The sequence below is a fragment of the Schistocerca piceifrons genome, chromosome 1 (genome assembly GCF_021461385.2).
Source record: "Schistocerca piceifrons isolate TAMUIC-IGC-003096 chromosome 1, iqSchPice1.1, whole genome shotgun sequence".
In the NCBI taxonomy this organism is placed as follows: domain Eukaryota; kingdom Metazoa; phylum Arthropoda; class Insecta; order Orthoptera; family Acrididae; genus Schistocerca; species Schistocerca piceifrons.
Window position 1 is genome coordinate 529,243,197 of NC_060138.1, and position 16,601 is coordinate 529,259,797.

At 44.8% G+C, this 16,601-nt stretch overlaps 1 protein-coding gene across 1 annotated transcript in view; it reads right to left on the reverse strand.

The window, feature by feature from the left end:
* The window catches only part of LOC124746573 (ionotropic receptor 21a), a 189,468-nt gene that overhangs the window by 160,311 nt on the left and 12,556 nt on the right, over window positions 1-16,601 (reverse strand). The window contains exon 2 of the mRNA XM_047248945.1: window positions 12,045-12,170. Coding sequence (XP_047104901.1) covers window positions 12,045-12,170 — 126 coding nt within the window. The remainder of the gene's footprint in view (window positions 1-12,044; window positions 12,171-16,601) is intronic.

The following is a 16,601-nucleotide window of genomic DNA, read 5'->3' on the forward strand; positions in this document are numbered from 1 at the left end:
GGGCAAGGTGCTGGAAATTGCCCTGATGATGTAGATGGAGAATGTGGAGGTGGAGAGAGGGAGGGATGCAGCGATAGATGCAATGAAGTGGGTGGGGGTGGAGAGGAAGGAGGAAACCAGGGGCTGGGGGGGGATCAATCCTATCGACAGTGTAAAGGATGTGGATATGTTGGAGGAAAAGGAGGGCGTGGGGGAAGGGGATGAAGTCATACAGGAGTCATGTGGGGGAAGGAAGGCAGAAACAGAAGGCAAGGCAGAGCATGTGGCATTCTAGGATTTGGAGGGCCTTATAAAAGAGAGTGGGGGAGGGGGAGGGGCAGGCAGAGATCCAGGCAAGGCTGGCATAATAGAGGATAGGACGGATGAAGGATTTGTAAGTGTGGAGGATGGTAGAAGGATGCAATCCCCATGTCTGGCTAGAGAGGAGTTTTGGGAGGCAGAGGTGGGAATGGGTTTTCTGCTGGATGGTCAGGAGATGAGGGGTCCAGGCAAGGTAATGGTAGAGACTGAGGCCAACGTATCTCAGGGTGGGGGTGAGGTGGATGGCATGACCATAAGTGGTTAGATAGAAATCATGGAAGGAGCAGGTGGTGCGACCTATGATGATTGCCAGGGTTTTGGAGAAGTTGGTATGAAGGAACCATTGGTTACACAAGTGGTGAACTGGTCAAGGTGGGTTTGGAGGGTGCATTGGGACCATTGGAGGGTACGATAGAGGCCCAGAAAGAGGGTGTCATGAGCATATTGGAGGAGATGGACAGGTGGGAGTGGCTTGGGCACATCTGCGGTATACAGGAGATAGAGGAGAGGGGAGAGGACGGAGCTCTGGGGGACACCAGCAGTGGGATAAAAGATACAGGTGTTGGAATCATGGAGGGTGATATAGGAAGGATGGGGTGAGAGGAAGGAAGCAACCAGATGGACAAAATTGATAGGCATGGGTAGGTTTGGAGTTTAAAGAGGAGACCAGGATGCCATATGCGGTCGTAGACATTTTTGAGGTCGAGGGAAACAAAAATGGCGGATCGACGGGGGTTAAGTTGGAGGGAGAGAAGTTGAACGAGGTTAAAGAGTTGGTTTTCAGTGGAGAAGGAGGGTCGGAAGCCTTACTGAAGATGGATGTGATGCATATGGGACGATAGGAAGAGGCGATGGAAGGAGGTTTGTTGGGTTTGAGGAATAAGAGGACGCATGTCGTCTTCCACAGGTCAGGGTAGAAGCTGGTAGAGAGGATGACGGTGTGTTAATTGGCGAGGACAGGTAGGAAGGAGAAGGGACATTCTCTGCGGTGGCAGTAGGTGACACAGTCGTGACCACGAGCCATGTTGTGTTTAGACCAGAGGATAAGTTTAATGTCTTGTGCTGTAATTCGAGTGTTTATGTCGGAGGGGAGCAACTGCCCCAAGTACTGGAGACTAGGAGCAAGTGGAGCGACTGAGGTCTGAGCGCGTTCCATGATGGTGGAGAAAAGGGAATAATCAAAGTGGGGATCATCAGGGACAGAGTAGACCTCGCAAAGGTGGAAAGCGAAGTGGTTGGCCTTATTGAGGTTGTCAGGAAGGGGGCGGTCGCTATGGAGAAGGGGGTAATGGGGTGCGGAATGGGAACCAGTAAGGCGATGGAAGACTTACCAGTACTTGGAGGAGTTTATAGGGAGGGCGGCGTTGAGTCGTGTACAGGTCTGGCGCCAGTCCCAGCGTTTCTTTGCTTTAATGACGGTAACAAAAAATAAAATAGCAGAATTATCAGAAAAACTAAATGATATAAGAAAAATAAGAACAGCATCAAAAAGTTACTGAAGAGACAAATTTCTTTGCAGTCATCTGATATGATGCAGATGGGCGTAATTAAGAACAGTAAAATAGTAACATCTACTTACAATCGAGACGAGGCAGACTGACGTATGGAAGCAGAAAACTGATAATACAGGTGATATGCGAGCAGCATTAAAAGTAAGCAGCGTGGGGGAACAGCCGCCGCGTAACTGGATGGCGCTTCTTGGAAGAGCGCTATGCCAGCAAGACGCGCTGTTTCCTTCCGTCGAGCATGTTACAAGTTTGCTTCCCTGTGCGCCGCTGTATTGTATAGACGGGTTGTTAGACCGTTTTGGTAGCCAATAACTAACCTTATTTCCTTTTCAGCGTCACTTGTAACATGTCCTGCACTGAAGCAGTGAGGACTCAGCCATGCTGAAGGCAGTGGGTAACACATTCCTCATTTAATTAATTCAGTGTTTTTATTGGAGTGTCAGCACTCTTGGCGACTTTTATTTAATAAGATTCAATAAGTATTTCTATGAGTAATACAGTCGTGGTATTTTCAACCGAATCCATCTCGCTGTGACTGAGCGAGGTGGGGCAGTGGCTAGCACACTGGACTCACATTCTGGAGGACCACGATTCAAACTAGCGTCCGGTCATCCAGATTTAGGTTTTCCGTAATTTTCCTAAATCGATCCAGGCAAATGCCGGGATGGTTCCTTTGAAAGGGCACGGCCGATTTTCTCTCTCCTCCTTCCCTAATCCGAGCTTGTGCTCCGTCTCTAATGACCTCGTTGTCGACGAGACGTTAAACACTAATCTCCTCCTCTTCCCTACGCCCATCTCGCTGTGTGGCAACCCATTACCAAACATTCGGACAGACCAGTTGAGGTGATGGAAAAGTACGACACGTAGCTCGTATCTGCCGAGATTACTGAAGTGCTTCTCCAAGTACTCATTTACCTACAATCAAACCGAAGACAGGACGATTATTTGTGCACCAGAAACACTGAACGTGGTGTATAAGTTGAGTAGCTCTAACGAAGTACAGGGAAAAGATCTTGGGATATGGTAAAAACGAAGGTAAGTCAGAATGAGTAATACGCTTCGAAAGACAACCGATACCACTAGAAAAAGACTTTTTGGGGGGTTCTTGATACGAGCGAGAGCAAGGTGACAGAAATGGTCCCAACATTGGGAGCTCAAAGGAAGACATAAACTGTTCATGTTAATGAGTAATAAAGATTTAAAGTTGGTTTCCGTGACAGGGCAAGATGCGCTGGAGGCAAACGTATTAGAGCACACAATTAGTCATTAGAGGATATCAGAAAACTAAGTCAACCCACGTCTCTGGATAAAGAGAAAGAAAAAAATCCTCATACCTGGAGAGTGAAAGATATCTGAACAAGGATACTGAGATGCTTTTGTAACGACGTGAATATAGTCTACAGAGACTTCAGTAATAAAAACTGTAAAAAGAATTTTAGACCTTATTGCGACTATGATCGTGATAATAGTTTCAGAACATTTAAGTGTTTAACAATTAACCCATTTTGTGAGTATAAAAGATTTCATATGTAAATCGTTACGAATCAACCAACGTTACTGTAGCGAAATCTCTCACACCTCTGAGCAACCGTGTGCAAAGAACCGTTACTCCCCGGCAGAAACTAAGCTATGTCAATGTATCGGAAGCAAAATTTTAGTTCACAGACGTGGTACATCCCGAGCACAAGCATCGATGCGAAAGAGTGAACTTAAATTTATTCAGTTCCTGTTTCTGCATTCTTCCCATTTCTATCGTAGTTCGATCTAGCACTAACAATGAGACGATTAGAGACGAAGCAGTTGTTCAGAACTAGAAAATTAGAAATTAACATTAGGAGCAGTACAACTCGCATACAAAACCGAAGCAATCTTCGTTCTTAGTCAGAGATATTTCGTTCATTTCACATGTTTGCAGCAGGGAATTAAATTACGTAAATAAATTGTCTAAGGAAAATAGAGAGACAACGAAAATACAGATATTTATAAATTGCATTAAAGCATATGTGTCGGCCGCGGTGGTCTAGTGGTTCTAGGCGCGCAGTCCGGAACCGCGGGACTGCTACGGTCGCAGGTTCGAATCCTGCCTCGGGCATGGATGTGTATGATGTCCTTAGGTTAGTTAGGTTTAAGTAGTTCTAAGTTCTAGGGGACTGATTACCACAGAAGTTAAGTCCCATAGTGCTCAGAGCCATTTGAAAGCATATGTGTTAAATAATAAATATTGCACAGTCAAAGATTATATATCAATATGTATAACTTCGTCATTCTACAGGAAACAGTCAAGATATAGTGCACCTTACTACAAAATCTTATGCCCAAAATCACGGACGTATTACGTAATAACCTGCTTCTATATCCCTGAGCTCTGCAGATCGCTCGAAGATGGAGAAATGCTGACTCAAGCTTTCAGTCAAACAGGTTAGAAAACATGAAGAGCATAATATAAACGCAGAAGTTACATCGCGGCCCTGATATCAGCCATAAGTTTGCGAAATGTTTTAAGTTTAATGCGTGTACACAGCCTACTGCTGTTAAACAAGTCTGGTGGAGGGGAGATGTATTAAGCTCCATCTGTATGAGGCAATACATTCACGGTAGTAGTGGCACTTCTGTTTCGAGGTTTCACTGTAGCATCTATGAAACTCCAAATGACCAACAGAGGAGCAAAAACAGCTCCATACCTCATTCCGCAACGAAACGATACGTGACGAAAACTCAGTGGCTGCAACAAATTATACAACGGTGGAAATGGAAAGTGGTACACAGTGAACTCCTTGAACAGCCGCCACAAAATTGGTGCTCCAGTGTTTCCATGTCTGTGGCGTATTTTCATTATAACTGCATTCTTGTCCGAGCTTATTCTACTGTCTAACTTTTCAGCTGGAAATCTCAACACTGCTTGCCAGGAAGACGTGCAGCTTAGTGCCAACTTTCGGATTTTCAGACGGGTCGAATATTGCCGGGTTAAATAAATAAACAAAATCACTAGCGTGAGTAACATAGGAGCATCGTACCAGTAGACGGCACAGACAGTTGGTTGTAGCGCAATGAGTGCAGGACGAATAGTGTTAGGGTGGACTCAGCCAACACTGTAACAAGAAGGACATAAGTGGGTCTTTCCATAAGGATTAAACCACGAGATGACGGTAGGACTGATCGACTGGCTCATATTAAAAGACGGATGAAAAAGCTAGAATTTGGCAGAGTGTCGTCATCAAGAGGTGGCCAGTAAATACATGCGAATTTTTCCATAGGGGTAACACATTAATAAATTTATTTACAATATGAAGACTTAATAACTGAGCTGCACACGACACTGAATGCTTTAGGTTCTTCTGTGGCACTGAGCTATATACATTGTAAGACGAAAAAAAAAAGACGCACCACGGAGAAATTATACGAATGGAACGGAAATCGATAGATGTGATGTAGATGTACAGACAAAACTGGCCGATTTATTCAAGAGAAAGGGCTTCACAAATTGGGCAAGTCAGTATCCGGCCCTTATGCTAGCAGTTATTCAGCTTGGCATTGATTGTTGTTGGATGTCCTCCCGAGGGATATCGTGCTAAATTCTGTCCAATTGGCGCGTTCGTCAAAATTCCGAGCTGGTTCGAGGGCCTTAAACATAATGCCCCAAACTTTCTCGACTGGGCAGAGATCTGGCGACTTTGTTAGCCAAGGTAGGGGTTGGCAAGCACGAAAACAAGTAGCAGAAACTCTCAGCGTGGCATTATCTTGCTGAAATGTTAAGTCTAAGATGGCTTGCCATGAAAGGCAACAAAATGCAGCGTAGAATATCGTCAACGTACTGCTGTACTGTAAGGATGCCGCAGATGACAACCAAAGGGTCCTGCTTTGAAATGAAATGGTAAATTCACCGAATAAAAGCCTTTAGGAATGTATGGGGTCCTTGACTGACGTATCCGAGAGAAGAGGAGAATGTAGTCTGGTTGCACAGATTGTTCTGTGAGACATCTTAAATGCAAAACCGCGATACAGGTGCTCGATCAGTCTTAGAAAATATTACGTACCTGAACTATCACTGAATTGTGGGGCTCACTCGAGTAATCTTCTTGCTCTGTAGAACAAATTTAAACACGGTTTCTCAGAATAACTCTCAGTCTATAGCAAACGCATAAATCAGTATAAGTTTGAACTACCGATATTGACCAGAGATGAATTACACGACTGACCATTACAACCGCAGCACCATGGGACGGTGGATAACAAAAGACAAAGTGGCATCAAGCCTACTGCATTATTGCATAAACAAATCATTGTCATTTCACCGCTACCACACAAAGCAGGCGTAATGCCATCTACATGCTTGCATAAAGAAAGATTTCGCAGCTGATTTCTCATTCATAAATGGCTTTTGAATGTTGTTTGTGTGTGGGAAGATAGAGTTAAGTCTCGTGTAAAAAAGTCTATCAGCACGTTTCGGAATTCGAAAACAGCAGGAGCGTGGCCTATCGACATTCCTGTTTATCGTTTTACGATACTGCTGCTCGTTTTGGTCGGGACAGTGAATATGAAATCGACGGGTTCAGGCGACCATACCCAATTGCTAATCAGGATCTCGACGGCCCCACGCGACTAGCGATAGATAGGACAGACGTATTATTCGCTCGGCTCTGCAGGACCATATAGCCGCGTCACCTGCCTTGAATAATGAAATGGGTTTCTTTGCAGTAAGACAAGTGGACAGTGAGACGACGTATGGGGCAGCACAGACTCTCAGTACGGTGACCGTTGCTGCGGCTTCCATTGATGTGGCAGCAGAGGTAAGTGCGCCGATAGTTGTGGACCCAACGACAACATCGGACACTAGAGTGACATCAGGCGATTTATTTTTAGGTGATTTCCATTTGTTCTTACAACATCACGACGGGCGTATCAGTGTGTGGAGGCTTCGAGGAGAGGAATGTAGCCAAATTGCAAACGTCATCATTATACTGACCCAGTACCAGACGTGACTATTTCTGGTGTTATTAGGTACACAAAACGATCATCTCTGGTTCACGTAGCAAGTCGTTTGGGCAAAAGGCGTTACGTATCTGTCAAGGATAGCAACCTCGATACAGGCGGTGAGCAATATTTTCAGATCTCTCAGCAATTGTAAGCGTAAGGCCATGCGTTGCTGAGAGACTGCCACGTCATCAATTGCCAGCAACTATGACATGTACCCTGGCATGGAGCTGAAGCAGTATGGAATGACGAAGCTGCATCTGTCATCCAAGCACAGTTCGACATGATATGTGTTGTTTCTGTCAAAGGTGGCAATTCTGCGTGCTAAATATCTCACCTTGTATCCCTCCAAATCATTTGATAATTAAATCATTTATTTTTCATACCAGAGCGTGAATGTCCAATAAGAAAAATTTAATGTAAAACAGTTTTCAACATAAAGTTTCGTTGCTCAGATCTCAATTGATACATATGTTGATTTCTAATTTCAGCAACGTTATATCGAAATATTCAGATCATCGAATACTTAAATTATAAAGCCCACGTATGTGATAAACTGAAGATCGCAATACAACTTTACTGAAATTAGTAATCTGCATATGTGTCAGATGCGATATGGGCAATAAAACTTCTGTGGAGGAATCTTTATTACATTGGTACAGAGATCGTTCTCCTTCTGATAATATCAGTTAATTAAAGTAAAAATTAGTTTTTTGCTGTTGTTGCTAGTACTGCAATTTTAATGGCCAGCAGTGTTTTGGCTTCACTGAATAGTCAGGGGGCATTCTGACACACATCCACGAAGTTTTCTTGCTTAGTAGGAGTAATTTTATTGGTTCCTCCGTATTCACTCTAAATCTTGTGGAAAAATAAAAAATGGAAGTGACTTGCCCAAGTTGGGTGGCAATACTATAAACAAGAGCACCAAAATTTTATAGACGATTTGTCTGGGTCAGTAAAAAGCATCTAGGGGAGGGATTAACAAGTTCATCCCACCAAAAGACATAATCGGCTGTGCATATAGGTACGGGCAGCTGGAGTGTTGTCGACTCGATTGTAAATCTCCATCGAGTCAGTTTGTTGCCACATGGTCATTGCTTGACAGCCGGCAGCTTTCATTTTAATATACCGCAGCTTTGGGGTGGTGCTAAGAGTAGCTCAACCTTACTTCCAGCCTAAGCGCCCTTCACGTAAAGCCGCTAGTCCGTGGCTGATGCAGCTGTTCGTCAGCATAGAGGTCAGGAGCGGAGGGCGTTGTAAAATGAAAAGTAATGAAGTGGAATGGACCCAGTTTATTCCTGTAACGATGATACATTGGTGCCTACGTAGGGCGGAGCAGCCCCAAGAGGGGTTGCCGTCTGCTCATCAGAGAGGCAGAGGCTAGAGGAGCGACTACTCGGGGCCGAGGTCAGAAGCTAAGAGAGCGCGGAGCTGTTTCCAAGCCGCCCTCGCCGCTCCCGGCCGCGACCCCACGTGATCACACGATTAGTCTCTGATTGGAGGATTGATTCCGCCAACGCGCCTTGCTAGTAGCGTACCCCCGCCAGCGCAACCAACCCGTGGGACTTGAGTCTGACCGAGGAGCACGTGGCAGGAATGTGCCGACCATGGTCTTCCGGCCAGCACCCAAGCCGGCTACGGCCGAACATTATGCATGGAAAATTTATTTAATAAAATTTTGTCGGCAATGATCCCTCTTGGGGGGTCTCCTCCATGCACAAGCTGTATTATACTGGCCAGAGCAGCCACTCGCCGGTTCTGAATACACATGGGGCTTAGGTTGTTTGCAGTAATTAGACTGCAGCGGCAACATGCATTTTACATTTACTGGTGCAAGGCAGATGACGGAAGCACCACCAGATGTTTAAAGATTCAAATATCGAACCTCAAGGCGGGCCATCGAGCACAGAACGAAAACAGAAGGTGTACGAAAGCGACAACACACCGTATATCAGGATGGATTCAGGGATCAGAATAAAACTATGAAAATTGAATAGGAAATAGGCTGACACGCCGCCAAATCATAAAGACAGAACACTCTATGCAAAATAGCGTACGAATTACCTAGCATGAGCCGATTTAAAAATATTCTGAAAAGACCTCGAGTGTGACTCTAGGAACAGTCACGGAATGAATCTGCATAAACTCACCATGAACACAGAATAATCTCCAAAGATCTAGCTCCAAATGACTAGAATCGGAATGAAAACAAAATAAAAGCTTATATCACTTGATAATGCATCGAATGATCTCATTATAATCTTCTAATAATCACAGCCTGCTATGACTCAGCACTTTTGTTTCTCTTCACCCCCCCCCCCCTCCCCCCATTCCTGGCCCCTACTGTTGTCCTTCAGGGTACCTGTCAGTTTCATTGGGTGGCAGGTGGCAAAGAGCATGGGAATTCAGGTAGCGCTTTCATTCTACCTCCTGTTGCGGCACTCACCATTGCTGATCATTTCCCTAGCCGCTTAGATACCGGATTTACTTGAGAAAATCCAGGTCTTTCTTTATCTGCCTGAGCCGACAAGTATCTGTGTAACAGGAAGGCCTTTAAGCCCACATTTAAGTGTCACACGTCCTCAGAACCTGCAGCGTACCTTAGCTATGACGACCACAGGCTGGCCGTGGGCAAGCCGCTCGCCAACCACAGCCGTGACCCGTCCAACTGTGTGTGGATTCCAATGTGCGATTGGAGAACCATACCACACAGTGTTGACAGACTGTGGGCTGACGGCAAGTAGTCGGAGTACACAGGTATTGACTTGATGGTGGAACCGACGCACCTGAGCCGTGGACAAGATCCCAGACCATTGCCCAGACACAGACGAGTGGACTGGGGCTGATCCACTTGACGAATTTGTCGGTGGACTGGTCAACCTGAAGGCCCTGATACATAGGCTCACCAGTCTCCTGAACCACTCGCCAAGTAGGTCAGACCCAACATGTTCGTCTGTGTGTGAGGAATGGTCTCAAGGCCTGGTCCATGGTTTGGGTATGTCTAGCCTACTGGAAATCTCCTACCTTGACGACTACTTGCCAGTACTACAGTCTGTAGCAGGACTTCTGCAAGCATCTAAACTGTCGGTAGTAGTCACAGATTAAATAAACAGTGACGAGCTTCATTAGAATTGAATACATATGGTACCAAAGCAAGGTTCGCGATATATGATACGGTAGCAGTTTGTCGTGCCATCAGCCATCGGATGGTCATCATTACGACAGCTGAGTGCAGGATGGTCAAGACTTACGATATTAGTGAGTTTGATGGGGACGTGTCATCATGTGGCACACTTCATTCTTGAGGCTGTGCAGGTCCAGGATTTCCACAAACCACTGTATCAAGGGTGTACTGTGATGATCTTGATTTGAAGAAAACCAGTCCCACAAGGTCAGGTACAGTCAACACCAGTGTGTTGATGACGTCTACTACCGTGAATAGTAAATGTGGATAGACTGGCTAGATGAGTGCAAATCATTTGCCACTTCACGGCTGGACAATATCAAGTGATGAGCGGCTGTTATCGACATTTATGCTGGCGAGATATCGGTGCCGGGAATTCCAAGACTTTCGAGGATGTTTTTTGATTTTATAAGGAGCTATCAGAAAGTTCCTGTTTCAGGCAATTGTTCCAGCGTATACCTAACTGGAATATAAGCAAGGGGTTAGCGTCCCATTCGTATCTTTCCGAAGTGCATGTGGGAAATGTGGAAACATGAACCATGGCGATGTCGTTATCAAATGCGTCCAAACAGGACCGATTTGCTGTTATTTTTTTCTTGGCTGTCGAACGACAAACGCCAGCAGACATCAATCGGAGAAACAAGAATGTGCAGTTCAGGCGTAACGTCCAGGAAAGCTGCGACGAGGGGTGCTGTTGCTTCATGATAACGCACGTCCCAGTATCGCAAAAGTAGTAGCGCAGAAGATACGCCCCCTGCAGTAGGAGACACTCGAGCAAATGCCCTACAAACCTGATCTCTTCCCATGCCGTTACCATGCCTTCGGTCCCTTAAAAAAGGCCTTGAAGGATCGACGATTCCTGTTGGCCGAGAATATGCAGCATGGAGTTGCGGATTTCTTATTTCTATATTGTCAAGGGAAAGTATACCTTAGAATATGGCATAAATTTCAATTTGACACATCTACTCTTTCCTGAGGGAAACGGCTTTAAACAGTCGGACAGACAGACAAATGGACAACAAAGTGATCCTATAAGGGTTCCGTTTTTATAGGTTGTGGTACGGAACCCTAGAAACATCTCTTCCCCATCGGGTTCAGAAACCACCGACCCAGACTGTTCATAGCACGTCCCATGGCACAGAGTTTACCAAAGGTGTAGGAACATAGGAAGTCATCGACGAAGAATGAGAAAGGATCGCTTGCGCTGATGAGTCGCAGTACACAATGTTGCGTGCTGCTGCTCTTCAGTACTTTCTCTACTTTACTAGTAATCCACGTTCTGTGCTCGCTAATCTATTCATTCTATTCTACAGCTTCTGTAGCTCTTCCTTATTTTCACAGAGGGCATCAGTTCAAAAATGGTTAAAATGGCTCTGAGCACTATGCGACTTAACTTCTGAGGTCATCAGTCGCCTAGAACTTAGAACTACTTAAACCTAACTAACCTAAGGACATAACACACATCCATGCCCGAGGCAGGATTCGAACCTGCGACCGTAGCGGTCGCTCGGCTAAAGACTGTAGTGCGTAGAACCGCTCGGCCACTCCGGCCGGCCGGCATCAGTTTCATCTGCTACTTGTATCATTGACATCCTTTCATCCTGGACCTTTTTTCTGTTTCCTTAACTGCTTCTGTAACACACAGGTTCTTTTGGACCACTTCTTTCTTGACTGTCCTGGTTCCTGCACGCATTGTATTACATTCCTTTTTCACTGTAGAGTACAACTGGTTTTCTGAAACTTTCTTACATCTTGCAGAATGTTGTCGAACACTCTTCTAACTCACAAATGGTATGAAGGTGTGTTTTAATTCTTAAGATTTGCTCTGATTATGAAGCACAATGTCAGAACTGCTTCTTAGGTGCGTTTATTTTCCTAAAGTCTACCAAACCGTCATCTAATAGATCCTTGATTTTTGTTCTCAGTTTTTTCATTCTTACATACATCAAGAAGATTATGTGACAGTTCTCGCGATTACACGCCCCTAGAAACGTACAAGAGGTATAGATCAGATTTAGCAGTTGGGAGGTATGTATCTGTGAACGTTGGCGAGAAAACGGCATAGCCAGCTAGTCGCTTACCGCCGGAGACTCCAGTGGAATGACGAGCCAGAGGCCGGCCTTGGTGTCCAGGAAGGCGTCGACGTCTGCTTGCGAGGCGTCTGTCACGAGCAGACCACTGTGCGCGTCGGAGCCGACATCGACTGCCTGAAAACAAAAATAGAAAAGAAGACGGTGTCATCTGTGCGTGCTAGAAGGCAGGAGCCACTTCGATGCAGGAACTGAAAGTAATAACGCCATGCATTCACTTAATTGGCTCAATTGTTGAATAGAGATATGCAAAATGTCTGACTGTTAACCGGTTATGCAATGGTACCTCCCTTATGGATCCCTTTGAAAATAATTGGCCTTTATTTATTATTTTTGTTAGATATACACTACTGGCCATTAGACGCTACACCACGAAGATGTGCTACAGACGTGAAATTTAACCGAAAGGAAGAAGATGCTGTGACATGCAAATGATTAGCTTATCAGAGCATTCACACAAGGTTGGCGCCGGTGGCGACACCTACAACGTGCTGACATGAGGAAAGTTTCCAACCGATTTCTCATACACAAACAGTAGTTGATCGGCGTTGCCTGGTGAAACGTTGTTGTGATGCCTCGTGTAAGGAGGAGAATTGCGTACCATCACGTTTCCGACTTTGATAAAGGTCGGACTGTACCCTATCTCGATTGCGGTTTATCGTATCGCGACATCGCTGCTCGCGTTGGTCGAGATCCAATGACTGTTAGCAGAATATGGAATCGGTGGGTTCAGGAGGGTAATACGGAACGCCGTGCTGGATCCCAACGGCCTCGTATCACTAGCAGTCGAGATGACAGGCATCTTATCCGCATGGCTGTAACGTATCGTGCAGCCACGTCTCTATCCTTGAGTCAACAGATGGGGACGTTTTCAAGACAACAACCATCTGCACGAACAGTTCGACGACGTTTGCCAGCAGCATGGACTATCAGCCCGGAGACTATGGCTGCGGTTACCCTTGACGCTGCATCACAGAAAGGAGCGCCAGCGATGGTGTAGTCAACGACGAACCTGGGTGCACGAATGGCAGAATGTCATTTTTTCGGATGAATCCAGGTTCTATTTACAGCATCATGATGGTCGCAGCCGTGTTTGGCGACATCGAGGTGAACGCACATTGGAACCTGGTATTCGTCTTCGCCATACTGGCGTATCAGCCGGCGTGATGGTATGGGGTGCCATTGGTTACACGTCTCGGTCACCTCTTGTTCGCATTGACGGCACTTTGAACAGGGACGTTACATTTCAGATGTGTTACGACCCGTGGCTCTCCCCTTCATTCGATCCCTGCGTAACCCTACATTTCAGCAGGATAATGCACGACCGTATGTTGCAGGTCCTGTACGGGCCTTTCTGGATACAGAAAATGTTAGACTACTGCCCTGGCCAGCATATTCTCCAGATCTCTCACCAATTGAAAACGTCTGGTCAATGGTGGCCGAGCAACTGGCTCATCACAATACGCGCTAGTTCACTACTCATGATGAACTGTGGTATCGTGTTGAAGCTGCATGGGCAGCTGTACCTGTACACGCCATCCAAGCTCTGTTTGACTCAATGCCCAGGCGTATCAAGGCCATTATTACGACCAGAGGTGGTTGTTCGGGGTACTGATTTCTCAGGCTCTATGCACCCAATTTGCCTGCAAATGTAATCACTTGTCAGTTCTAGTATAATATATTTGTCCAATGAATACCCTTTATCATCTGCATTTCTTCTTGGTGTAGCAATTTTAATGGCCAGCAGTGTAATTTTTTATGTAGGAAAGGGAAAACTGGTGTTTGTAAGGAGTAGTGAAGGTTCTCTCACATTTATGACACCAAACTTATCATACATTAATCAAAAATGGAAAAAAAGGAAATTTGTAATCAGTAATGGAAGTGATACATTCAACAATTATGGAAACTATGCAAAATTTAAGCATAATTGAACTTCTAATTTCATCGTTTTCAAGTTCAGCACAGGCATTTTCTCGCAGTGTAAAAAGCCCTGACTTTTTTACAGGTCCACTATCACATGCTTCATGATACACATGTTTTAACTATGTGCACTGGATACAATCCTTCTTGCTCCTTTTGTCGTAGAAGATATCACTGCATTGCAGATCCTTATTGCAGGACTTGGAGTGTCCTTTGATTGAGGTCTTCTTGCGAGAACTTGCAAGACCCCATGTTGATGCTGGTGATCAACCAGTATTGAACAACTCTCTATTGAGAAATGTTGCGCGCGTGTGTGTGTGTGTCTGGAGCTTATGGGCGCTCAACGGCGAGGTATCAGCGCCCAGAAATGTTGCTTTGGATTACGGTCAAGTTTCCTAACTGATGTCTTCCATTCATCCTTGTTCAGTCAGTCTTGAAGAATGAATATATCCACCAGGATGTTACGTACAGATTCGAATGTAAATGAATGCTGGTTTTATTAGGTAACACCTAAAAATCTTTGAATATCTGAGCATATCTTATTACTTTAGATACAGGTGCTTGACGATAGACAGTAACTCGAGGTGGGACTCGGAATGTATGCGGTCTCCACAGGTGGCGAAAATAGGTTTTCAAGCTAAAGACGTCGTTATTGGTTTCCAGCTTGTTGATGCAAACGAATGCACACGAAGTATGCCAGAAAATATAAATATGTAGGTGAGAGGAAAGGTTACTACCAACGTGGATTTGTCAGGTGGTAACAACGGTTGATCGTTCCGTAATGGCGAGCCCAGGAAGGTGGGAAAAATTGCTGTAGTCGTGGATGATTTCAGTGCTATCAAAGCGAAAAACCCACGTGGGAGTAATGACAATCCAAAAAGCTGAAAGAGGCAATGGGACACAGATAAAGAGCTACGCAGTACGTTTATTAGTGTGGTAGCAGTGTTTACTTATGACAATAATTAGAAACATATTTAGTCCTAAAAACTTAAGTGATTACAGTTAAACAAAATAGGGTGCAGCTCTATTGGATGAGATACTAACACTCCCTTTAAACATGGCTGACACCCAGCAAAAATATTCTGCACACTAATTATAAACTGAAGCTCAGCTGATTAGATAAACAGTATTCACTAAAGCAGCATGTAACAGAACGCAGGATTAAGTATCTGTCGACATAAAACAGAAGTGTGGTATAAAAATTGAGGATCTGTTAGGTGACAATCAGTGTGGCGTTAGGAAAGGCAAAGGCGCCACAGAGGCAGATCTGACGTTGCGCTCTATAATGGAATCAAAACTGAAGAAACATCAAGACACGCTCATAGGATTTGTCGACCTGGAGAAAGCGTTCGACATTTTAAAATGGTGCAAGATTTTCGAAATTCTGATTAAAATGAGAATAAGCTACATGGAAAGACAGGTAGTATACAATATGTACAAGAACGAAAAGGAAACAATAAGACTGGAAGGCCAAGGGCGAAGTGCTAGGATTAAAAAGGGAGTAAGGCAGTGATGCAGTCTTTCGCACCTTCTGTTCAATCTCTGCATCGAAGAAGCACTGAGAGAAAAAAGGTAAGTTTCAAGAGCGTGATTATAATTGAAGGTGAAAGAATATCGATGATAGATTCGCTGATTACATTGCTGTTCTCAGTGAAAGTAAAGAGGAATTACAGGATCTGTAGAGAAGAATTACAGGATATGTTCAGTAGACCATGTAATGAGTACGGGATGGAGATTAGGAGTAAATCGGAAAAAGACAAAGGTAATGAGATGTGTCAGATGGGAGAATGCCGAGAAACTTAACGTCAAAATTAGTGATCACGAAGCAGACGAAGTAAAGGAATTCTGCTACCTTGAAAGCAAAATACCCCATAACGGACAAACCAAGGAGCGTATAAAAAGCGTACTAGCATAGACAAAGTGGGCATTCCTGGCAAAGAGAAATCTATTGGTACCATACATAGCCATTAAGGGGAGGTTTACTATCTTTTGGTTCAAAAACTCGATTTTTTTAAATTGCATTTTTGTATCCATAAAAGTGCTTAGAATCCATCCCGGAAACGGTTTTTCCGAATACGGAACAGAAATGTTTGTTATTCGCGGTTGAACAAAAAAATGCACCTGCCTGAAATCGGCCTTTTTCAGGCACCAGTTTTTTTTCTTTTGGAGGACGAGTTATTGTACCGGTGCTCGGGAGGAAACACACAAAATTCAAATGAAAGTTTGAAAGCGTGTGTTTGGAAGTTAGCCCCCAAGCATTTGCATTCTGGTGCGAAGACTGTGGAGACTGCGACTTTCCTGGCAGTGAGCAGCTTCAACGAAGGGTATTCAGCAATTCTGAAGACCATGACAACGATGGACGTCACCCTGGGACTCTATTCGACGCAGTTCGCCAAACATTCGGACGACCACCGGATTCAAGCGGCCGAATGCCGCTTGTCACCGGCCGTACGAGCGACTCTGGAGCAGCGCGGGATGGCCCAGATGGAACAGAACGCCCTCTATGAGGAAGAGAAAGGACTAGTTTATGGACCCGGAATAGCAGATTGAACGTACGTTGCATAATATTGCATTTATATGTAGCCAAAACTTCAAACGCGTTTTTCTCGAAATAACTTTTTCTTATCG